Source organism: Physella acuta, unplaced genomic scaffold (genome assembly GCF_028476545.2).
Source record: "Physella acuta isolate Inbredline_101_S28 unplaced genomic scaffold, ASM2847654v3 ptg000017l, whole genome shotgun sequence".
Lineage (NCBI taxonomy): Eukaryota > Metazoa > Mollusca > Gastropoda > Physidae > Physella > Physella acuta.
Window position 1 is genome coordinate 2,815,382 of NW_026731537.1, and position 25,091 is coordinate 2,840,472.

Consider the following 25,091-nt stretch of genomic DNA (forward strand, 5'->3'; position numbering starts at 1 on the left):
TATGTTGGCGAAGGAAGAATGGTGCTTGTGATTGTTTACACCAGATCCTGAATAAACAAACCGCCATCTTGTAGGAGCACTGGCTCGTGTCCTGGCTCTGGCTGAGGTCATGGACACGCTTCATTGATTCCACATCTATGGGCCATCTTAGCTTAGGGCTATGTAGGCTCTGGAACCACTTGTATTGATCAGCCGCTAAACGTGATCGTCTGCCGCTAAACGTGATCGTCTGCCGCTAAACGTGATCGTCAGCCGCGGTATCTCAGATCTCTTGCTGTAGGCTACATCCTGTTTACCGGTTAAACAGCGCTCCAAACAGCACCCTGAATAGAACAGCGTCCTCACACAACAGCACCCTGTATAGAACAGCGTCCTCACACAACAGCACCCTGTATAGAACAGCTTCCTGGCACAACAGCACCCTGTATAGAACAGCGTCCTCACACAACAGCACCCTGTATAGAACAGCTTCCTGGCACAACAGCACCCTGTATAGAACAGCTTCCTGGCACAACAGCACCCTGAATAGAACAGCGTCCTCACACAACAGCACCCTGAATAGAACAGCGTCCTCACACAACAGCACCCTGTATAGAACAGCTTCCTGGCACAACAGCACCCTGTATAGAACAGCTTCCTGGCACAACAGCACCCTGAATAGAACAGCGTCCTCACACAACAGCACCCTGAATAGAACAGCGTCCTCACACAACAGCACCCTGTATAGAACAGCTTCCTGGCACAACAGCACCCTGTATAGAACAGCTTCCTGGCACAACAGCACCCTGAATAGAACAGCGTCCTCACACAACAGCACCCTGTATAGAACAGCTTCCTGGCACAACAGCACCCTGTATAGAACAGCTTCCTGGCACAACAGCACCCTGAATAGAACAGCGTCCTCACACAACAGCACCCTGTATAGAACAGCTTCCTGGCACAACAGCACCCTGAATAGAACAGCGTCCTCACACAACAGCACCCTGTATAGAACAGCTTCCTGGCACAACAGCACCCTGAATAGAACAGCGCCCTCACACAACAGCACCCTGAATAGAACAGCGTCCTCACACAACAGCACCCTGAATAGAACAGCTTCCTCACACAACAGCACCCTGAATAGAACAGCGTCCTCACACAATAGCATCTTGTAAACTCCCTCAACATAACAGCACCATTAAACACACAACGATTGAGATAGTGTTGGAAAAGATTACAGACGACAGAAGAATGTCAACAGCCCTTTAAATTCTTGGCTCAGAATTCTAAAGTTGGCGATGTGGAAGCTGAAATTACATTAGTACTTTTGAAACCTTGGAAACTGTATGAATGGCATACTTGATAGTTTACGTCTACTTCAAGAATAATTGTCTTATTAGTTTAATGATAGCTTTATTTAAGAAGAAACCACATTTCGGACAGTAAAGTCTGGAAAACCTGGCTAAAATAGTTTTTATCTAAGCTGACATGCGCAGTTTTACCTGAATCTCCCTTAGCTCTGAGAGCAGGACTGGTTCAAGATAGGTGAAAACGTTTGAACCTAATTTCATGCTTATTTACGCCGTCTGTGGGAGACATTCATTTCGACATGAAATAATATTGTTGGCTGCGCTGATGTGAAGTGCTCTATCAATTATTCCCTGCATGTTGAAAGTTCGTCATTTCCAACAGGGAAAAGATGGTCTAAAATAAACGACCAGGTTAAAGGTCATGGTCGATCTAGATGAGTTTGCACGTGGTACACGTGAACTCGAGGTTCAGGTCGACCTGACCGTTTGTTTACCCGTAACCTGGTCCCTGACACGTGACCTTGGCTGTTGTGTTATCATTGACAGAATCATAATGAAGCTGAGAATCATCACTATAGAGAGGCAACGGGAGCCTAAATAGCTTGTTTAATGATTGGAAACACTATTTTTGTTAAGTCGTTAATCAGCATGTGGTGTTATCTCCGTATGTGCATCTTTCATGTTCTTTACTCGGATGATATCAACACACCCAACTCTACAGTGTTTTTAACACACCCAACCCTGCAGTGTTTCAAAACACCCAACCCTGTAATAAGTGGGTTGTCTCAACGCATGAACCTCTACAGATAAGCGAGAATGAACTGCAGGCCAGATATGCAAGTCAATGAGATTCTAGAACCGTGTGTTTTGATGACGGCACATTTCTGAGGCGCAGTTCTGTGGAGAAGTTTGGTTCGGGGACAATTATAAATACATGAAGCCTTATTAATGGCTGGGCTGTTTTCATCGCCACTCGTCACGTTCATGGATTCCCTGGCGGCTCACGTTCGGTGCCCTGTCATGGCGGCTCTGGTTTGGTGCCCTGTCATGGTGGCTCACGTTTGGTGCCCTGTCATGGTGGCTCATGTTTGGTGCCCTGTCATGGCGGCTCACGTTTGGTGCCCTGTCATGGCGGCTCACGTTTGGTGCCCTGTCATGGTGGCTCACGTTTGGTGCCCTGTCATGGTGGCTCACGTTTGGTGCCCTGTCATGGCGGCTCTGGTTTGGTGCCCTGTCATGGCGGCTCTGGTTTGGTGCCCTGTCATGTTGGCTCACGTTTGGTGCCCTGTCATGGTGGCTCACGTTTGGTGCCCTGTCATTGCGGCTCACGTTTGGTGCCCTGTCATGTTGGCTCTGGTTTGGTGCCCTGTCATGGTGGCTCACGTTTGGTGCCCTGTCGTGGCGGCTCTGGTTTGGTGCCCTGTCATGTTGGCTCACGTTTGGTGCCCTGTCATGGTGGCTCACGTTTGGTGCCCTGTCATGGTGGCTCACGTTTGGTGCCCTGTCATGGTGGCTCTGGTTTGGTGCCCTGTCATGTTGGCTCACGTTTGGTGCCCTGTCGTGGTGGCTCTGGTTTGGTGCCCTGTCATGGTGGCTCTGGTTTGGTGCCCTGTCATGGCGGCTCACGTTTGGTGCCCTGTCGTGGCGGCTCACGTTTGGTGCCGTCATGGTGGCTCTGGTTTGGTGCCCTGTCATGGTGGCTCTGATTTGGTGCCCTGTCATGGCGGCTCACGTTTGGTCCCCATTCATGGTGGCTCACGTTTGGTGCCCTCTTATGGCGGCTCACGTTTGGTGCCCTGTCATGTTGGCTCTGGTTTGATGCCCTGTCATAGACATAATGCCCTTGTATTTATGTTTGTGTAAATTGTCTTCGTATTAATTGGTGTTAAGGTCTCTGATAATCGTCGGTACAGTTGACCACAGATGGAAAATGCCAGCCTAATATTAAAGTTGTATTGAATTAAACCACGTGGCACCTTGTTTTACGTAATAATGTTTATTGTTGGCAACCTAAACTAGTGGTGTTTTTTTTTTCTTGTGATGCTGGCGTGTGTGGTATCACTGAATGCATGTGTAGACAGTGTGCCATGAATGTTTTATTGAAAACTTTTGACAGAGAGTGTGAGGTATCACTTTTGACAGAGTGTGTGAGGTATCACTGCCTTGTGCCGACCCACAACAGTGGTGTCAAAACATTCTATAAATAGCCAGAGGTCAACGCCACCTCATCCGTCTACATTATGCTGCTAAGCTTTTGGTGACGGCTGACCAATAAAAAACCAGCGTGGGGTTGTTTTTTAAACTGCCCCCATGTTTGTTTTTCTTCACTGAAATGTTTCAAAAGCGAGCTGTTTACGGATTCAGTCTCCGCCGGCCTTTCGCATTTTAACACAGAAGTGTGACGTCATCGCATGGCTCATACCCTTACAGAAAACAGCCCGTTTCAACTGTATTATCATCATATTTAATATTGATAAGTCATGTTGTGGTACTACCGTCCTATTGTTGACAATATGCAAATACATCTTCTATAAGGGAAATAAGTTTAGCCCCACGTGACTGCTAGTCAGAATCATGTTTTCCAAACTATGTCATCTTAATAGTTGTCTGAAACTACGTCATCACATTGGCTGTCTGAAACTACGTCATCACATTGGCTGTCTGAAACTACGTCATCACATTGGCTGTCTGAAACTACGTCATCTCAGTAACTGTCTGAAACTACGTCATACTAGTGCAGTGGAAACTACGTCATACTAGTGCAGTGGTTCTTAACCTTTTTGGAAGTACCGAACTCCGCTAGTTACATATGCGCATTCACCGAACCCTTCTTAATAATTCGATCTTCCGCACTGACAAAATTCGATCGTGAATAATATGAGTCGTGTGTGGGCCTTGACCTCCGCCGAACCCCTGAGATTGACTCATCGAACCCCTGGGGTTTGAACGTTATGCCTGTTGCATGATTCCGGGGTGCCACCAAATAATTTGTCTTTGTTATCGTTGGACTCGGACAGCCAACATCAAATCCACGGTCTAGTTCGTCGCACTTCAGCACCTCTGTTTGTTATTTTGTTTCTGTCCTGAAGTTGTTGTATAATGTAGTGTTGTCGTAGTTGCCATCTGAATTAGTTGTATAATATGGCGTTGTCTGCCTTCCACGGCAACAAACAAGTTGTTGACGCTAGAGATTTCTTGGGTTCGCTGACTTTTAGAAATGTGTCTCCTGTCTGGTGGTTACCATCTGGTGGTTGTCATTTGGTAGCTGCAATCTACCATAAAAATGTTTTACTTTGTGAAGGATTGTATTTGTTCCTTACAAACCTTTCTCTTATGTAAATTGCTCAGTTTAGGAATCCTCTTTTCCAGTAGGACGCTCATCCCATTTGATAAAGTTCTATTTAGTGCAGAGGGACCCGCATCCCATAAGTTCCGTTTAGTACAGAGTAATCCTAAACCAATTCAATAAAAACGGACTAGACCCTCTAAACCAAGCTACTTGTTTATAGATATATCCCCACTATTATGATTCTTTACTAGCGTTTTTATATCAGAAACCAATCCGAGTTTTGGCGTCCAACAAAACCTCAGGACTCCAATAAACTTTTTAACGCTGTCTGGAATCTTTCTATTTTCAACCACCCCTCCCCTCCCACCTTTTATGTCCTGTATCGTGTTCGTTAGTAATGGCTCTAGTGAATGGTTTGTTGGTTTAAAGAGGCGAGTGGGTGATAAGTCGGCCATGATAAATGGTGGTTGGGTCATCTAGGTTGATCTGGGTAGACTTCTTGTGTGGTGGTTGGGTCACCTAAGGTCATGTGTGTAGGCGTTGTGTGAAGACTACTTGTGTGGTGGTTGGGTCAACTAAGGTCATGTGTGTAGGCGTTGTGTGAAGACTACTTGTGTGGTGGTTGGGTCAACTAAGGCGATGTGTGTAGGAGTTGTGTGAAGACTACTTGTGTGGTGCTTGGGTCAACTAAGGTCATGTGTGTAGGCGTTGTGTGAAGACTACTTGTGTGGTGGTTGGGTCAACTAAGGTCATGTGTGTAGGCGTTGTGTGAAGACTACTTGTGTGGTGCTTGGGTCAACTAAGGTCATGTGTGTAGGCGTTGTGTGAAGACTACTTGTGTGGTGGTTGGGTCAACTAAGGTCATGTGTGTAGGCGTTGTGTGAAGACTACGTGTGTGGTGGTAGTGGTCTTGACATTAATGGTGGCTGGTACAGATGTGGGTGTATTTTTACTTGACGATGGTTGTGGTGTTGGCTTGTGATGGTTGTGGTGCTGATGGTGGTGATGATGATGGGGGTTGTGTTGAGTGATGGATGTGTTGACTGGTGATTGATGTCTTTTGTACCCGACACTGGACTGATTGCTTGATTCTCTGCTTGAAACCTTGACTTAAAGCTTATTGAGTGGTGTTTGCGCAAAGCAAAACAGCTGTTACTATCCACATGTTTTTGTAAGATTTTAAAACTTGGGAGCTGGAGGATTATGACAATACAAGTTTCATGCTGTGGGACCAAATTTAATTAACAGTTGAATGTTTTTCAAAAAAAAATTAAGATTTGTCCTCTGTCTCCAGCGTCACATGACCTCTGGGAACTGGTTAGTGCTGAGTACGCTGAGCAGCTGGAGGAGGATGGTCAGTACCACAAGGCAGCGACCTACCTGCTGGCTGCCCACAAGGTGCATCAGGCCATCGACTTGTTCAGGAGGCATCGCTTGTTCAGGTAAGGCACTCTATGTTTGTAGCCTAGAGGTCCTTCTGTTTGTAGCCTAGAGGTCGCCTTATGTTTGTAGCCTAGAGGTCCCTCTGTAGCCTAGAGGTCGCCTTATGTTTGTAGCCTAGAGGTCCCTCTGTAGCCTAGAGGTCGCCTTATGTTTGTAGCCTAGAGGTCCCTCTGTAGCCTAGAGGTCGCCTTATGTTTGTAGCCTAGAGGTCCCTCTGTAGCCTAGAGGTCGCCTTATGTTTGTAGCCTAGAGGTCCCTCTGTAGCCTAGAGGTCCCCCTATGTTTGTAACCTAGAGGTCCCCCTGTAGCCTAGAGGTCACCTTATGTTTGTAGCCTAGAGGTCCCCCTATGTTTGTAGCCTAGAGGTCGCCTTATGTCTGTAGCCTAGAGGTCCCCCTATGTTTGTAGCCTAGAGGTCCCTCTGTAGCCTAGAGGTCACCTTATGTTTGTAGCCTAGAGGTCCTCCTATGTTTGTAGCCTAGAGGTCCCGCTATGTTTTTAGTCTAGAGGTCCCTCTGTAGCCTAGAGGTCCCCCTATGTTTGTAACCTAGAGGTCCCTCTGTAGCCTAGAGGTCACCTTATGTTTGTAGCCTAGAGGTCCTCCTATGTTTGTAACCTAGAGGTCCCTCTGTAGCCTAGAGGTCACCTTATGTTTGTAGCCTAGAGGTCCTCCTATGTTTGTAGCCTAGAGGTCCCGCTATGTTTTTAGTCTAGAGGTCCCTCTGTAGCCTAGAGGTCCCCCTATGTTTGTAACCTAGAGGTCCCTCTGTAGCCTAGAGGTCACCTTATGTTTGTAGCCTAGAGGTCCTCCTATGTTTGTAGCCTAGAGGTCCCGCTATGTTTTTAGTCTAGAGGTCCCTCTGTAGCCTAGAGGTCCTCCTATGTCTGTAGCCTAGAGGTCCTCCTATGTCTGTAGCCTAGAGGCCCCCCTATGTCTGTAGCCTAGAGGTCCCCTATGTTTAGTGTAGAGGTCCCTCTGTATGTTTGTAGGCCCATCTTCACTGTATACCTGTACCCTGTATAAGTGCAAGATATCCAGCCAACCTGTAGACTTCCTTCTTCCCATGACATCGCTGTCCACCACTGTCCACCACTGTCCACCACTGTCCACCACTGCCCAGCACTGTATCAACCAAACAAATTGGTGAAGCCATGTCTGTACAGCTGAACCAACATTTGCTGCTGGGAAACCCAGGCCATAGGAATTTATTTGGGAAGCCTGTAGATACATGTAACACTTGTCAGTGTTGACACAGTCAGAGGGGCAGGCCCTAGCTAGTTGTCTATCTACAGAAAAGTTGTGTCTCTAGCTAGTAGTCTATCTACAGAAAAGATGTGTCTCTATCTAGTAGTCTATCTACAGAAAAGACATGTCTCTAGCTAGTAGTCTATCTACAGAAAAGACATGTCTCTAGCTAGTAGTCTATCTACAGAAAAGATGTGTCTCAAGCTAGTAGAAATGTCTGTCTATAGTTGTTATCTAGTACATTTACCTCTCCACAGAGAAGCTGTGTCTCTATAGTCTGCCTATAGTTGTTATCTAGTACATTTACCCCTCCACAGAGAAGCTGTGTCTCTAGTTAGTAGAAATGTCTGTCTATAGTTGTTATCTAGTACATTTACCCCTCCACAGAGAAGCTGTGTCTCTAGTTAGTAGAAATGTCTGTCTATAGTTGTTATCTAGTACATTTACCTCTCCACAGAGAAGCTGTGTCTCTAGTTAGTAGAAATGTCTGTCTATAGTTGTTATCTAGTACATTTACCCCTCCACAGAGAAGCTGTGTCTCTATAGTCTGCCTATAGTTGTTATCTAGTACATTTACCCCTCCACAGAGAAGCTGTGTCTCTAGTTAGTAGAAATGTCTGTCTATAGTTGTTATCTAGTACATTTACCCCTCCACAGAGAAGCTGTGTCTCTATAGTCTGCCTATAGTTGTTATCTAGTACATTTACCCCTCCACAGAGAAGCTGTGTCTCTAGTTAGTAGAAATGTCTGTCTATAGTTGTTATCTAGTACATTTACCCCTCCACAGAGAAGCTGTGTCTCTAGTTAGTAGAAATGTCTGTCTATAGTTGTTATCTAGTACATTTACCCCTCCACAGAGAAGCTGTGTCTCTAGTTAGTAGAAATGTCTGTCTATAGTTGTTATCTAGTACATTTACCCCTCCACAGAGAAGCTGTGTCTCTAGTTAGTAGAAATGTCTGTCTATAGTTGTTATCTAGTACATTTACCTCTCCACAGAGAAGCTGTGTCTCTAGTTAGTACAAATGTCTGTCTATAGTTGTTATCTAGTACATTTACCTCTCCACAGAGAAGCTGTGTCTCTAGCCAAAATGCGTCTCTCACCAGTGGACTCACTGCTTGAAGACTTGTACACAGAATGGGGTCAAAGTTTAATGAAAGATGGCCAGTTTGAACAAGCTGCTAAATGGTAGGTCTATTTTTACTTCTTCAAATAAGATTTTAAAAATAATTTTTTAAATGCTTTATGTTTAACTTTGAACATTCAACTTTTAAAGCTTTTATACATAAATAGTTCTTTAAATATTTTAAAAAATTAATTATTTCTAATGGCTTTTAAATTATATCACTTTCAGCTACTTAGCCATGAGACACATCCAAGAAGCTGGTAAAGCACTGACTAGAAGATTAGACCAATCATCTTTAAAAACAGCGTGTCACATGACCATTTTGGCCAATGATACTCAACAAGGCCTGTCCTATGCTTTTAAGTTATTCTCTCAAAACTTTGTGATGGGAGAGTGGCAGGAGGCTTATACTTTTATCCAAGAACATGAATCACTGAAGGTGAGTACATGGCCTCCCTGAACACTCATCTCTGTATACACACTTCCTGTATGCTCCCATTAGACTGTGAACTAGTCTAGCAGGCCCCACCTTGATACTTGTAACTCAGTCTCTACATGACAGTTCCAGTGTTTCCAGTTGTCCCCTTGTCTTCCTACATGCAGAATAGTTATTTTCTGTATGAGAAATTGGGTAATTTTCTTTTAATGTAAAATAAATGTAATGTGAGTTATAGTGTGTTGTTGATGTAATTGTTACAGTTCTTGCTCCCTCTGGTGAGCACTCATGAGATGCTGGTCCAGCAGCTTGCTGTCATGTGTCCAGGGCTGAACTTGACCCACAAGCCACTCACACCTGATATGTTTGCCCACTGGGACCAGAAGGAAACTGCCAACAATAAAATCACTCTGCCTGGTGAGTCGCTCAAACATCAGCTCTAGACAGTCTAGAGATAATTGTAGTTGTCACATGTACACACACACACACACACAATGGAAAGTTGTGTTCTTGTAGTTGGGAAAAACTAATTGAAAATCACAAACCAGACAAAGTTGTGACACCTTATAGGGAATGGTTTTAGCAACATTTTTAAATAGCTGTCCTAAATGCTGTCACACTGTCAATATTTGTTTTAATTGAAGCCTAAGGATATTTTATAGTAAATAACTTTGGTTTTAACCAACCACAGGTTTTTTATATTAATTTTTTTTGTACATTTTTAAAGTATATTGTGTAAACACATATTTTAAAAATTAATAACACATCTTTAATAATACAATGAAATTTGGTCATCAGAGTTCCTTGTAGACAAGTCTGAGATAGATCCAGTGGTTCCATGGGAGCCATTCCTGATAGATGAGCACACCTTCCCCCACCATCTGCTGCGCTCATGGTACAAACACTTTGACATCAACATGGTGACCCAGGAGTTGACAGCCATGCATGCCGCCATCTCACAGTTGGTGTCACTCAGGCAGAACCTGGGGGACCTGCCTAGTGTAAGTGTGGGGTTGTGGGTGGGCAAGTGAGGGTTGTGTGGGCCTGCCTAGTGTAAGTGTGGGCATGTGAGGGTTGTGTGGACCTGCCTAGTGTAAGTGTGGGCATGTGAGGGTTGTGTGGACCTGCCTAGTGTAAGTGTGGGCATGTGAGGGTTGTGTGGACCTGCCTAGTGTAAGTGTGGGCATGTGAGGGTTGTGTGGACCTGCCTAGTGTAAGTGTGGGCATGTGAGGGTTGTGTGGGCCTGCCTAGTGTAAGTGTGGGCATGTGAGGGTTGTGTGGACATGCCTAGTGTAAGTGTGGGCATGTGAGGGTTGTGTGGGCCTGCCTAGTGTAAGTGTGGGGTTGTGAGTGGACATGTGAGAGTTGTGGACCTGCCTAGTGTAAGTGTGGGCATGTGAGGGTTGTGTGGGCCTGCCTAGTGTAAGTGTGGGCATGTGAGGGTTGTGTGGGCCTGCCTAGTGTAAGTGTGGGCATGTGAGGGTTGTGTGGGCCTGCCTAGTGTAAGTGTGGGCATGTGAGGGTTGTGTGGGCCTGCCTAGTGTAAGTGTGGGCATGTGAGGGTTGTGTGGACATGCCTAGTGTAAGTGTGGGCATGTGAGGGTTGTGTGGGCCTGCCTAGTGTAAGTGTGGGGTTGTGAGTGGACATGTGAGAGTTGTGGACCTGCCTAGTGTAAGTGTGGGCATGTGAGGGTTGTGTGGGCCTGCCTAGTGTAAGTGTGGGGTTGTGGGTGGGCATGTGAGAGTTGTGTGGGCCTGCTAGTGTAAGTGTGGGGTTGTGGGTGGGCATGTGAGAGTTGTGTGGGCCTGCCTAGTGTAAGTGTGGGGTTGTGGGTGGGTATGTGAGAGTTGTGTGGGCCTGCCTAGTGTGTGGGGTTGTGGGTGGAAATGTGAGAGTTGTGTGGGCTGAAGTTTTGTGTGGCTGTGTGGGTAGATGTTATATGTCTGTATGTGGGTGCTGGGTTAAGGTTAAATGTTTGTGTAGCTTACCCAAAAAAATTATTTAGTGCCTTCTCTCCTAATTTTTTTTTTAGTCTTTCAAAATTATTTAAAAGTGTTGTAGAATCCCTTGTTCCACTACTTGTTGTTGTAGCTGTAAACACCCCCCTTCACCACCACCGCCACTGTTTGACTAATTGATTGTTTTGCCCCCCGCAGCTGCTGGTGATGGTCAGCATGGACATCACCCTCTGTCTCCTGGTACTGCTCACCTCGGACACGTCCAAGGCCATCGTCCATCTGATAGAAGCAATGTCCACACTGTACAACAGCAAGCACAAAACACTACACCAAGCTTTGTGTCGCCTCATGCTCCCTCAAGGTGGGACATTTTGACTGGCTCTCTGTGCTTTATTGTCAGGCCTGAATCAGAGAAATAGACTTTTCTATAGGCTAATATTAAGGCTGACATGAGGATTATGTTAAGTCAGGTCTTGATAACAGCTGTGTTGATTTATAGATTCAGTAAATGTAATTTAGCAGAAATAAATTTTTATGAAATATATTACTGAACACTAGATTATGTTTTCGCAAGTTTTAGAATAACAATCATGAAAATCCTGAATTTATCCCATCATGTTTTATATTTTGGTGCTAGTTTAAAAATTTAGAAAAGCCTTATAAAGATTTAATAGGAAGTCACCATAAGGGTTGGTGTTGTGTTAAATAAGTATATTCAAGAAAGTTTAGAGGAGATCACTCCTGCTTTATTATCCTTAGGATTTATAAAAAAAATATGTTTCTGAATTTGAGTAATAAAATTTTTTGTGAGATTTGACTAATGAACCAATGTTTCTCTCCCCAGGTCCAAAGTACTTGCTGAAGCTCCAGCAGGAGTTCAATGCTTCCAGAGTCCTCATCACCATGGAGAGTCACGGAGATGTCAACAAGGCTGGAGGTGAAGGTCATAACAGTATTAAAAAGTTCCTGAGCGACATTAAAGACGACAGCTCCATCTCAACGCCCAGCGTGCGGTGTAGGGAGCTGGACTGTCTGCGGGCGTACTACTACTTGGCCGTGTTGGACTTTGTCCGCGATGGCTTCCCCAATGGTCAGCAGGAGGAGGACATCTTTGATGGCATGCCCAACCAGGTGTTCACTGACCCCAACAGCTGCGTCAGGGAGTTTAAAAACAAAGAGCTGTCCTCGTCTGTTGACCCTTCATGTCTGACTACGCCCTGTGTGGACACCTTGATAAAAAACATTCACAACAGCTTTGGAAACATCAGTGACCTAGACCAGAATGGTAGAATCAGTCAGGCGCCAGTGTCAGATGGTAGAATCGGTCAGGCGCCAGTGTCAGGTGCTAACTTAAATTCTGACAAAAAGACACTTTGTGCTGGTGACTTACAAAGTCAGCCAGGCCATCAAAAAAACTTAGCTCAGGAATATTCTGCACAATCATACTCTGTGGACCCGCCTGTAGTGCCTTTCTCTCAGAAGAAAACTCAGCTGCCTATAACAGCACAGCAGGGTAGGAAATCCCCCTTACCCACCACACCCGTGAAATCACCCACAGACTCCATAAAAAGCTCAAAAACTTCCCCCACCACCTCACTACACAGGCAGACGTCAGCACAAAAAGGTCACCTGACCAACACGAACCTGCTCAGGCTATCCAAGGGCATTCTCTGGGATGTGCAAGCCAAGCGTGAGGCGCTGACCGAGACCCTGGGCTACATCCACCGAGCCATATCTCAGCATTTACTGACAGTCCGACCAGCGGAGGAGCACAAGTCTGGCTGTGCCATGAGCCCCACCCCCAGCAGCTCCAGCTGTAAAACCAGCACTGACGGGAGGGGGCTGGAGGAGGATGGGAGCTGTCACCAGACACGCCTCTCACCATCACCGCTATCACCCACCACATCAGAAATCTTAAACACCGGAAAGACTCCCGTCCGACCAACATTTTTCAATACAAACACTTCGAATAACTCAGAGTCTACCAGCCCTAAAGACAATGACAGCAATGAAAAATCAAAATCCAGTGGATCCAACTCTGGTGGTGAGCGCACTCGATCTCTCTCACCCAAATCTCCTAACTTAAATGAGTTGAGCAGCAGGGGACCATTTCGGAGCAAGTCAGACAATTCTTCATTGTCTCCCTTAAGTCCATCATCCGCTCTAGATCCCTGCGTGGCTCTTCAAGTGGAGCATGACTTGCTTGGACATTACGATGGAAACCAAGTGACATTTCAAAAACCAACCAAAGTAAGAACTTTTTCTCTCAGGGTTTTCTACTACATCATCTCTGTAATAAGCATCAGCTGCTTGTTGGCAGTAGTGTTTTTATTCACAGCTAGCAATGTAAGAGTCGGACAACACATCTAGAGCCTCATGTAGAAGCTGGTTATGCTAAACAAAATGTAATTGGGTAGAAAAAATATGCATATGTATTGCTTACAGGAATGGGATAGCGTCAATATGCGTTTTTGCTCATGACGGCTAACCCAAATGTTTGGATGCCGGGCATGAGACTGTTGGACATCCTTGTCTCACATTAGGGAAAATAAAGGCAGCTGGGAATTATCCTTTTATATGAGGAGATCACAATAACAGGTGAAATGTACTCTACCTGACCTATTGACCATCAGGTCTGAAGGGGTATCTTAACTATTTTATTAATAGTTTTCAGGAAATAAATGGAAGCAGTATGGTTGAATGGTAGGGCTTATGATTGCTAACTCCAAGGTCTTGAGTTCAAATCTCTTGATAGAGTCTATAGGAAGTCCCTGAGTCCACCCAGCTCTGATGGGTGCCTGACTCATTAGGGAAACAAAGGTGGCTTGTATGCCAAAGTTATTGAACAGATGACATCTACTTCATCTGTCCCATGAGTCTAAGGCACAAATGAAAAAAGATGATTAAATAGAAGCAGTAGTTCACTTTCTATATTTACATTATTATGCTGTGTTATCAATTTATTTTTACCTTCATCCACTTCTGACCGCCTCATTGCACTCAGACATTGTTGCCCTCATACTGTGGTTGAATGTCAAATAGTGTAACACATTTACTCCTTTCATCAGGTATTGTGGTTGGATGGGAGAGGATCCTCTGTGGACCAGAGCCCAACAAGCCCAAAGCCTGCTTTTAACATGTCAAAGTTAGCCCCAGATGGCAGCACCATTCCAATAGAGTGGTATGATCTTCCAATAGATGTCAAATACACACAACCTTACGTCACTCTGGCCTTGCTTAAACATGAAGAAGATGCTGTTAATCAAGAGTTGAAGAGAGTGCCAGAGATCTCCCATGTAAGTTTTTTAAAACTCTCAAATCATTTTAGTTGTGAAAGAAAATTTCTGTCAACAAAACAGTTTTAAAACTTTTGAGCAAGGATGACATTGATGATTGATGTAATGGAGATTTTAAAAATTGTTTTTAAAAAGTGTTTTAAAAAAATGCACTTAAAATAATATACACCTTTTAAAATTTAATTATTTTCTATTTGCTGGACCAGTTGTCTCACCACTTGACTGCACTGTAGTCCACTATATTGTTTTCCTCCTGATACAAAAACCCAATAAATTTAAAATAATTTTTTCAGGTTCCCTTCCCTCCCACTAGAAATAGTATCCGTCGACTGCTGGATGCCTGCCTGAACTCCCCGCACCTGAGTAAAGAAGAAAAACATTCATACTTCAAACAACTGAATGACTGGGCTGTTCTGTTTGCTGTCACCACCCACCAGCAGACTGAGACAGACACCTTGTTTTCATCAGCTGCTCTAGAACATTTTACAGCAGGCTGATTGTTGATGTTGTCAGGACAAGTGCTCTCAAATGAACTGGCCTTTTTTTGTTTTATTTTATTACTTCAGCTTAATATAAGTTGACAAATTTGTTTTGTTAATAAATTTATCCATTCCTTCCAAATTGTATATTTAGTTGGAAATTGTTGATTGTAACAGTTTAAAAAAAAATCTCCACTATTTTGTATTTCAGAGCTAGAGATAAATAGTGATTTCTTTGGTTTGAAAATATATGGGTTACCATTTATAACTTATATAACATTAAAATAAAATTGGTTGGAAATGAAATTCTGATATATTCTTTCAGCAAAAAGTTTTTCGAATTGATGCAGAAAAAAAAATTCCTTTTTTTTAAATGAATCATTCTGTTGTTTAAAAATTAATTCTTGTTGTTGCTATCTGGTTGACTATTACCTTTAAAATAAACAAAAAAGTAAAATTGTCTTTAAACTTGACGTTTTCAATCTCAGCTAACATGGGTTGCTTTTTAACATCCATGCTAACTAATCAAAAGAATGGCTGCGGTAATGCAACCAGCATCAGTATTAAATATAGGTGTCAGCGACCTGATGGTTGGACCATTATGTTAGCTGCTGAAGACCTTAGTTTGGACCATTGCAGTGTAAATGAAGCAACCTTTTGAGGCTGCCAGCTTTTAACAGGTCTGCTTGTGATGTATACTTGTGTTAGTATAATGGAGCTTAACATAGTCCTTGACATTTAAATTAAAAATGGAAATGTGATTTAAATTAAAGCTGCTGTGCCTCATCAAAATGCAAATTTTTTTAAATGCATCATTATCCCTGGTAAATTTATAAAAAGAAATCCAAAATTTTTTTCAGTGAGATTAGGTTTTCAGAACAAACTATTCTATGACCTAATTTAAAAATCCTGATTGTGGAATGCAGATGTGCCAGTATTTGTTACCTTGATGATTGTTTTATTGCAGACCACAACAAAATAGTGGAGAAAACTCATTACATTTGTTTGAAAGACATTGTTATTGTAATATTTTTTAAGTGTGATATTGTCATTAAACCAGTGTTAACTTTTATTGTCTTAAAGCATTTCTTTGATTCTGATAGATGGGAAAGTCTCACAAAGCTGTTTTTCGAGGTGTCGATTGCATTTTTAATGGCTACAAAGCATGGTCAAAGACCACAGAACCCTGTCTCTACTTAGACTGACAATGCTGAATTTCATTCCTTTCATAAACTCTGTACCCTTTGATAAAAAAAAATGTTCACAAATTTTTATTCTTTAATAGAAATAATGTACAATACTTTAAATAGAAATTATAATCCATATTGAATAACTCTTGAACGCTGTCTTCTAATGTAATCTTGCATTAATTCATTGCCAGTTTTCTCTGGTGGGTAATAATCCTTGGGTGGTTTCCCTTCTCTTAGTCTCAAAAAATAGTTGGTATATCTGTATTGGATTACACCAAACCGCATCCTTGCATGTTTTCTTACACCCTTTATAATAATACCTTTAGACACAAAGGAGTCACCTAAAATATAAAATATTGTAAAACTATTAAGTATGAGTTATCTGAAAAGTTAAGGAGAAAATAACATTCAAATTCAAATTAATAAACTATAAATAACAGCTAAATTGCAAAAAACTTACAAATCCACAAATTAGATTTGAATTCAACATTGTGACTAGTCACTGCCTTTTCTTGTGCTTCCTCTAACACCTGCAACAGTACATAAATTTCATGTTAATCTAAAGAAAATAGTACAACTAAAATTGTTTTAAAAGTGTCAATTATTTCAGGCTAATGATACGATAAATGATTGTTGAATTAGTTTAAATACAGTGATATGTGGAACGATGTGATGGGGCAATAGAGCACTATAGTGCAAACTCAAAAGTCACGAGTTTAGAGACCTCACGAGTTTAGAGACCGACCTCAAATGTGACATTCCTGAGTTTACCCAGTTCTCGACTGCCTCATGTCAGGGAAAGTAGAGGCATCTGGTCATCTACCCATTCATGAGCAGAGGTAAAGGAAATAAAATAACTCTTCACCTACATAGCGACAGACGGGTCTAAAAAGGTATCTTAACTGTAGTATTAATATAACTAGATGGTATATTTTCCCTTGTGGCTTCCTAATTCTTTGAATACACAAGTAATAACATCAACCTCTTTTTTACTTTCTCGTGTACAGAGTATAAAGTATTGTAATCGTGCACAAAAATCATGAAATTTTGACAGTTTTCATAGTTTTACACCTCAGGACTTCATCATATACGGAGTATAGGGGACTTATTTTAATTGGGTAAAAATAATACAGATTAATCAAAATTTCAGCGTTCTATGCGTAATCGAGTCGGAAAAACTGAGCTTTGCAATTGTGTCTGTGTGTGTCTGTAAACACGATAACTTGAGTACCGTAACAGCTAGATTGATGAAATTTCATATACAAGCATTATATCAAATTTCTAGTTCTGTATCAACTTTTCAGCGACTTCTGGTAACCAGAAGTGGAACTAACTCTACTTTTGGTTTTTCAAAAGCCTATAACTTGACTACTATTTCAGATAAATGAAATTTCACAAATAAGTAAAATATCTAATTCACTGCCCTCTGTCAAATTTTGAGTTATTTCTGTTGACCCGAAGTAGTAATTTATGCTATTTCCGATTTCTCAAAAAAATGCATGTGAATTTATAAAGTACTAATAATGTTCTGCACTATTATACACAGATTGTTTGGCATTTACTTGGTGTGCAATTCTTTTTTTCTACTAGATTCTATTCCATTTTAAAAAGTTTAAGTAGTTAAAAATCATGTCTAGATCTATATCCCAATTTGCCATCCCTGCAGTGTTTTATAAGAATATTTGAGAAAGTATAGGGGAGATCACTTCCGGTTTATTTAATGCTGCAATTATAGCAACTAAATCATCCTAGTTTGGAAAATCATTGTAGAGTTTCATTAAATTGTCATGCATTCTCTGCATTTATTTACCAAGTCTACTAGTAAAAAAATGTAAAACCTCTTTGATGTGAGCAGCTCCTTTCCTTTTGTGAAATGACAGCTGTTTGATGGCTTCATCTATAGACATCCCACGGATCTAAGGAAACGTTTGAAGCATGGTGTAATGTATTTAGATCTCTAGTCAATGATTAACTAAGAAGTCAAATGGCCGTTTACATTTTATTAAGGTATAATTTACATCTCCTAGGCAAAACTAATGTAACTGGAGTTTCAATAGCTTTCTAGTGTTATAATTAAATTATACAATGTAACTACGAACAGGTTCAATCTATACCAAAACAAGATAACCAAAACATTAATTTTTAATTACGATGTGAAATAAAACAATTTTTGACTAAATTTGAAATACATTTGTTTTCTACTACAGTTGCAATATTTTAACATGAGCCTACCATTTGTGCAATGTACCACAACTTTTTGGTGCTGTATTTAATCTGCATCCTAGCATGACACACTTCCTACAGTAGAAAAAAATATAATTGTGATGAGTTTTTTAATAAATGTCTGTGTAGTGAGGGAACCAACAGTGTGACCCTTCTCTCACCTATTGGTTACTAGGGGACACCACTGAGACTAACACGACCACCACACTGCTAAAAAATAACAACCCTCTCTAACATCAGTTACCCCTGGGTCTGCATCCAGTTATATGTTGTAGTCTGTTTTGACTTTAAAGGTCACCTATAGGTCAACCTCAGGTGTCAACTGGGGTCATCATTTAGTTACACCAGTGGGAATTTCACCTGTAGTCAACAGTCTCAGGTGTCAGTTTGTTACCCAAGGTATCCATCTCCCAACTTTTTGTGTATATTTTAGGGGTCATCCATAAATGACGTCACGCTTTTTTTGACAATTTTTACCTCCCACCCTCTCCCCTCCGTCACACGTCATCACAAAAAGCCAGACCTTCCCCCTAAAATGAAGTCACACCTCAGCCTACAACCCTCCTCAAAATTGCAGTTGAATTTTTTTAAATATCGATATTTTTCCAAAATCTTGTTTGAACTCTGTCAAAATAGAGTATTTTAATCAAGTCCTATTACAATTTATTAAAACAGTTTTCTAAAACGCAAAATAACGTCTAAAATTTGTTTTCTAACATTGCCTTTTTATAATGCAAAAGTGTGACATCACACCATCTGAACCCCCCCCCCCCCCCTGATCACACACCGTCACAAAATTATGGACCCCACTACGAGTGTGACGTCATTTATGGACGACCCCTTTCCTTCAAAAATATGATTAAGAATAATTCAGAATGCCATTAAAAATGTCAATACCCCACATTATTATAGGAAGAGAAGTGAAAAGCTAACCTTTCACCAGTATTAATACATATAGATTAATATTACAATAGGGTTAGTAAGCAGGTCACCAACTTCTTGTTCTCGTACTTGCCATCTAGTATTCTTTCAAACCATATATTAATTATATTTTTTTTTATCAAATTGGTAAAAAAATATATAAATAGAAAAGGTTATTTCTGCTATTATTTAAAATCCTAAACAATGATAATGATCGCCAACAAGATGTAGGCTGGCTTAAAGAAAACTATAGCTCAAGTTAAATTGTGATTTTTTTTTATTAACGTACAATTTGTTATTATTTTAAAATCTTGAAGTGAAACCTAGAAACAAATAGCCACCATATTTTTTTAATGAATGGGAATTATGTTAAAAAACATAAATTTAACTCAAAAATTTATATCTCTCCCTGGCTAACAAAATTTTAAGCAACAGTAACTTACAAGCCCTATTAACGTAGTTTAAAAAAATTTAAAGAATGAAAAACTTACAGCTGGTCGCTCAAGCCCACCCAGAGGAGTAGGTGGATACAGAACACGATTGTACTTCAGCCAGTTTGGTGGTACAAGTTTAGCTTTGCCAACTCTCTTTGGCGCGCCTCTTTCAAACTCTGTATTTCTATATCCATATTGTAAGCTACTTGTGTGCAATGTAGAGGAATTGGATGCTGAAGTTACACCTAATATTCTGGTTGGTTTGGTTGGTATTAAAGAGCTTGAGATACTGTGTAAACATCTAAATGTGAAGAGACGTAGTTACATTTCTATTAATAAGAGATATTAATATGATGATTTTTATTTTATAAAGCAAACAATAGTATTTTATAACTATTTTAAAACAAACGGCAATTGTTAGTAAACACTAAAATAAATCAAAATATCTGTGCAGAAGGGAATGCCTAAGCTGGTAAGCAAGCAAATGCTTGATTAATCTGTCAAAAAGTCTTTCAACTGTGAACCGATCCAGAGGTCAAATGGTGGGGTATCTGGTGGTTGGTTAAGAGATGTAGGTTCAATAAGAAATAAAAGTAAAAAAAAGTAAAAATTCCTCCTTAGACCTTGCGATTCATTGGGCAATTGAAGTAGAGAACATGTTTCTTGACCTCAGCATTTGAAGGGATGGTATGGTCAGCACTATGCTCAGTCACCTTGACTCTCTAACTTAAGTCGGGTACTCATCAGAGCTGGGTGGACTAAGGGACGACCAACAGCCACTAGTCCAAACCATGATCTGAACTTTAGACCTTCAGGCTACTACTATTTGACCATGCTATCCCCAAATGGGACACAAACTACCTTTTCTAATATTCAATTTTTTACTCAACACTACTCTGATTCTGTCCTATCATAACCTCATATCTATGGTTTGAATTAATTAAAACTACTAACTAGAAACTTGAGCTAAGTATATTACTAGTTTATTAGCTATCGAGACTAATGAGATGAAAGCACAATCAGATACAAATCTGCATGTTGCAGTTTCTTTAAAATGACCATATTCATTTTTTGATATGTATACTAAAGTCAAAGTTAACAATGAATAAAAGACACAAAAAAGACAGGTCATTCAGTGTGCTGTTTTGTAAACATGCAAGCAAAGTGGAAAGAAAATATTACCTTCCATCCAACCTTTCATAAGGTGAATGAAAAAAATTTTCCACTATGCATGCATACATTGCATAGGCCTATTCCCTTGTCCCTAGAATATGGCTACATAAAATTAACATTAATTCTAAAACCAATTTATATTTAGTGGAACAATATAGCAGATTTCATAAGCCTAAGTATATCCGTAACATAACTTTTAAAAAATTATGAAAATACCTCATAAATGATGCCCTTGAGGGTTGGATGATACATTGTTGAAACTGAGCAACAGAGTTCAGAAGACAAATACCTGAATTTAAAATAACACCACATAAATATTTTTTTTCAAACTAAATATATTCTTTCTAATATTTTATTTCTAATATACAACAATCAGACTACACAAAGACTCTAAACTAATAACTATTGTTAACTTTTACGGGTAGGCAGATTATATCACATGGTTGTTAGCACATTTTTTTTCAAATTAAACAGTTTTAAAAATATCATCAATAATATTAAACAACCAATACCCAACCATTTTGTTTTAAATTAAGAAATAATTAGATGTAAATTATCAATGATTAGGTCTAAATAAATGAATTACACTATGCATAATACGTATATGCCTACTGTCTTGATTCCCATAAATCGATATAAATGGTAAGTAAGGTAGTACTACAGTATGTAGGCCTAATAGTCAGTAGTAATTTATTAGAAGATCTAACTAATACTAGAAACAGTTTATGATTTTGAATAGTGACACAAGTGTGTACAAAAGTGAAACAAAGTGTGTATTCCCAATAGGCTGAAAATTTTACCATTTTATATTAAATTTTATAATTAGAGAATATCTTAAATAGGCCTAATATTAAACACTAGGCATGATGCCTAGCTTTGCTTAGGTTTTCAAAAACATTGAGAATTTGAATGCTTAATTTTTCAATAGTAAGGAAGAATCATGTCTTTTCTTGCTTACTAGATCTAGCTTTAAAACAAGTAAATTTGACTTTTTACCTGCGTTTTTGGTCGCGTTTCTATATATTTTATTTGCGACACTTAAAAAATTATATTAAATCAACCAATTATGCTAAATTAATAAAATTGGTACTGTTGGATTGCATTTTTAAAGCTCTACAATTAGGCCTATATGCTATTCTTTTTATAATTTGAAGAAATTTGAATTTTTATGAGACTAACTACTACTAGGCCCCCCTATATTATTAGGCAGGCCTACAATATTAATTAATAATAATTAATTAGCAAATCCTGCTCACAAACACTGCTGTTTTAAGTTAATTTCTGGCCTATAGGCTATACTATAGGGCATCTCTATATATTAGGCCTAGGCCTATATATTGATATATTAATTATATTTTATTATTTAGTATTTAGCCATTGATTTCTTTAGGTTTATTGAATTATTAAGGTAAAACTCCATTTTAGCGTATTTTATTCCCCGCTTGACGTTCACCTCCAGTTGAGCGTATTTTATTGTAAACACAACCGAAACACACAAAAACGTTAGGAAAACACAGATCTACTTATTATTTTTTTTTATAAATGCGATTTTTTATTAGAAAAGGTAAAAAAAAACATAAAAAAGCATTAGAACTGTTCCAATTAACTATTGTGTGATCGTCAGCGGGAGAAAAATCCTTACACGGTCGCGGGTTCCCCGTGAGTTCACATTGACTTTAATTATCAGCATACGTCATAGCTCTGGGCAATAGCTGTCTGAAATTATGTTGGCCTTAGTTTTGGGGTCATTGTAAGTTCATTAATGTTTATTTATAGTATCATGCCTGGGAGATACTTGTAACAGTACAAACTTAACCGCCTTTGCAGCCAATTGTGAGTTACGTTTTTACGTATTTCACCCATTGCCATGAAAATTCTGACGCACGAACATTGCACATTCAAAATTTTGATTTTTCTCAACTTTTAACAAAAGTAAATTATCAAAATCTAAAAAAAAGTCAGTCTCTTTGTTTTTTTTATTCATTTTTATTCATTTGTTAAAACAAAAATACAATACAAATAGCCTAATAAATCCTGTTTTCCTAATGTTTTGGTGTGTTTCGGTTGTTATAATAAAATACGCTCAACTGGAGGTAAACAAGAAGCGGAGAATAAAATACGCTAAAATGGAGTTTTACCAATTATTAATATTAGCCTACTCATCTATAATATTTGACACAACTAGTCAACTAGATCTAAATCACATTAATGACATTATAGATCTACTTCTTGCCAACATTACTAATTACTAGACTAGATTTTACGTAGGCCTAAAAATCTAAAATACTAAAATAAAAGGATAGATTAGGCCTAGGCCATGATTAGGCCTAATCATTGATTAGTTATTTATTTATTTACTATTTAGATCTAGACCTAGATCTCTAGATCTAGATTCTAGTAACTAACTACTATACACTTCACTATACTAGTGTATCAACTATCTAGAGTCTAGAGATTTATTTAGATCTAGAATCTAGTAGGCCTAATATTTAATATTTAGTATTTTTAGGCCCTAGGCCTAGGCCTACCGCCGGTTTTTTTTTTTTTTTGTTACAGTAGAATCTTAATTTTACTCATAGGAAATAGAGTCTAGGGGCCTAAATATTAAATATTGATATCTAAATTATAGCAGAATAAATACCATATGGCATATAGCATACAGGAAAAAAAGTATAGGAATAAAATACTAGATTATAGCTAATTCATGAATGTTTTTACCGTGCTTGAAGGTCGCCATTTTTCGTTGTGTGCAGATCTACTGAATCGATTTTTTTCGTCAAATTATTATTATTATAATTTTTTTTTTTGGACATAGATTCTAATTCTGCATTATATTTCTGCTAGGTCCCATTTATGTTAAAGTAGAGTTAAATAGATTTAGAATCTAGACTCTAGATCTACCTACACCTTATTGTAGATTATCTCAAATTAAGCTGTTAACTTGATTTTTTTCTTAAAGCATCGATATTTTTTCTAAAATCTTGTCTGAACTCTGTCAACATAGAGCCTTTTAATCAATTCCTATTACAATTTATTAAAACAGTTTTCTAAAATACGAAATAACGGCTAAATTTCGTTTTCTAACATTGCTTTTTTATAATGCAAAAATGTGATGTTATACCATCTGAACACCACCCCCTCTCCCTCATCAGTCATCACACACCGTCACAAAATTACGGACCCCCTCCCCCTATGAGTGTGACGTCATTTATGGACGACCCCTTAACTCACAATCATAGTCAGCTACCACACTGCAGTGTTTCTCAAACATGACAATATTTTCAAGATTATTTTTTTTTCGCCAATTTTGCAGCTTCGATAAAATAAAATGCCGGAGATTATTATGAAAAGAGATCATATTCGTTCATTTTCCATGAAGCTTTAGGTTAAGCTTATGTTGATGTTCGAATATATCTGCTGGTATGATACTCTCTCCAACTAGTCTTTGTCGTTAAAGTATATCAAAAGGTCTCGTTTCCCTTGCACTTCCTTAGACAACTTGCTTCATCTTTTAAATCAAAAGCTCGATTCACATTTTCTTTTGACAGCTAGCGTACTGTGGTATAGACAAGTGTGGGCCCTGCTAGGGGGGGGGGGGGATACCTACAATCTACCCTTCTAGGCTTAACTAATCTGTCCGGTCAGTGCAACCGTGGTAGAACCCACAGTGGTTAAACCCTAACCTTAGTCTAAATAATAAGCTACTAAAATAAAACAAAACTTTTAACAATTTAATAAAATTTATTGCATGGAACCAAAAGTTATAAAAAAAGAACAGATAAAAACTGACAAAACAGAACCAAACGAAACAAACTTTTTACATCAAACAAAACACCCAATTTCGGACTACGTCCAGGACTAAGACGAACACAAAATAAATACGACTGGATGGTGCGAATTTGCTATTCTTTTCACTGGATGACCAGAGAGACTGCCTGCTCTCTTCACCGCGGCTTTCCACACAAAAGACAGAGTTGAACAAGCCGGAAACCGACTTCCCCACACCTCACACACTACTCGTAAACAAATAGTCCCTAATTCACGGATAACAAACCAAACACGACGAAACATGCAACAGAATATTATAAAAAGACACTTAATATAAACAATGACAACAATATAAACGAAATATATATAAACTAGCTATAACCAGGGACATAAACAGTGAGACAGCGGCGCCATAATACGGGACTACACAACTAAAAATTACGAACAATTTACGACATGAAACGAAACGATACATTCGCCTTCTAAGTTACAAATAATAAAAATACACTCCAGCCGCTCACATACACGCCCCTTAAAGCTTGCGGTCACCGCAAGCTAACAAACTTGAAAAAAACAGCCCACCGGGCACAATCATAAATTTTACAAAAAAACAATCTTTGCCAGAAAATCAGCCCACAGGGCATAATCATATATGTTACAAAAAAAACAAAAAACTTTGCAAAAGAACTTGCAAAAAAATCAGCCCACAGGGCACAATCATAAATTTTACAAAAAAACACTGTCAAAAAAAATCAGCCCACAGGACACAATCACAAGTCTGGCCTACTAGGGACTCTGCGCTCCCTGACCGACCTACGC

General features: G+C 39.7%; 2 protein-coding genes across 2 annotated transcripts in view; one reads left to right on the forward strand and one right to left on the reverse strand.

Moving 5' to 3' along the window:
* Positions 1 to 15,633, forward strand: part of LOC131938150 (uncharacterized) — a 30,448-nt gene extending 14,815 nt beyond the window's left edge. Inside the window, exons 3-11 of the mRNA XM_059296071.1 lie at positions 5,873 to 6,020; positions 8,335 to 8,454; positions 8,621 to 8,831; positions 9,092 to 9,245; positions 9,627 to 9,829; positions 10,987 to 11,149; positions 11,633 to 13,038; positions 13,857 to 14,084; positions 14,378 to 15,633. Coding sequence (XP_059152054.1) covers positions 5,873 to 6,020; positions 8,335 to 8,454; positions 8,621 to 8,831; positions 9,092 to 9,245; positions 9,627 to 9,829; positions 10,987 to 11,149; positions 11,633 to 13,038; positions 13,857 to 14,084; positions 14,378 to 14,581 — 2,837 coding nt within the window. The 3' untranslated portion in view covers positions 14,582 to 15,633. The remainder of the gene's footprint in view (positions 1 to 5,872; positions 6,021 to 8,334; positions 8,455 to 8,620; positions 8,832 to 9,091; positions 9,246 to 9,626; positions 9,830 to 10,986; positions 11,150 to 11,632; positions 13,039 to 13,856; positions 14,085 to 14,377) is intronic.
* Positions 15,634 to 15,827: 194 nt separating this feature from the next.
* On the reverse strand, positions 15,828 to 23,327 carry LOC131938161 (large ribosomal subunit protein uL22m-like). The gene is made up of 7 exons (XM_059296082.1): positions 23,223 to 23,327; positions 20,721 to 20,793; positions 19,389 to 19,632; positions 17,986 to 18,051; positions 17,592 to 17,669; positions 16,214 to 16,283; positions 15,828 to 16,094 (listed from the first exon to the last, which is right to left on the reverse strand). The coding sequence occupies exons 1-7, from the start codon at positions 23,239 to 23,241 to the stop codon at positions 15,877 to 15,879; spliced, it is 768 nt and encodes a 255-aa protein (XP_059152065.1). The 5' UTR covers positions 23,242 to 23,327; the 3' UTR covers positions 15,828 to 15,876.
* Between the last annotated feature and the right edge of the window lie 1,764 nt (positions 23,328 to 25,091).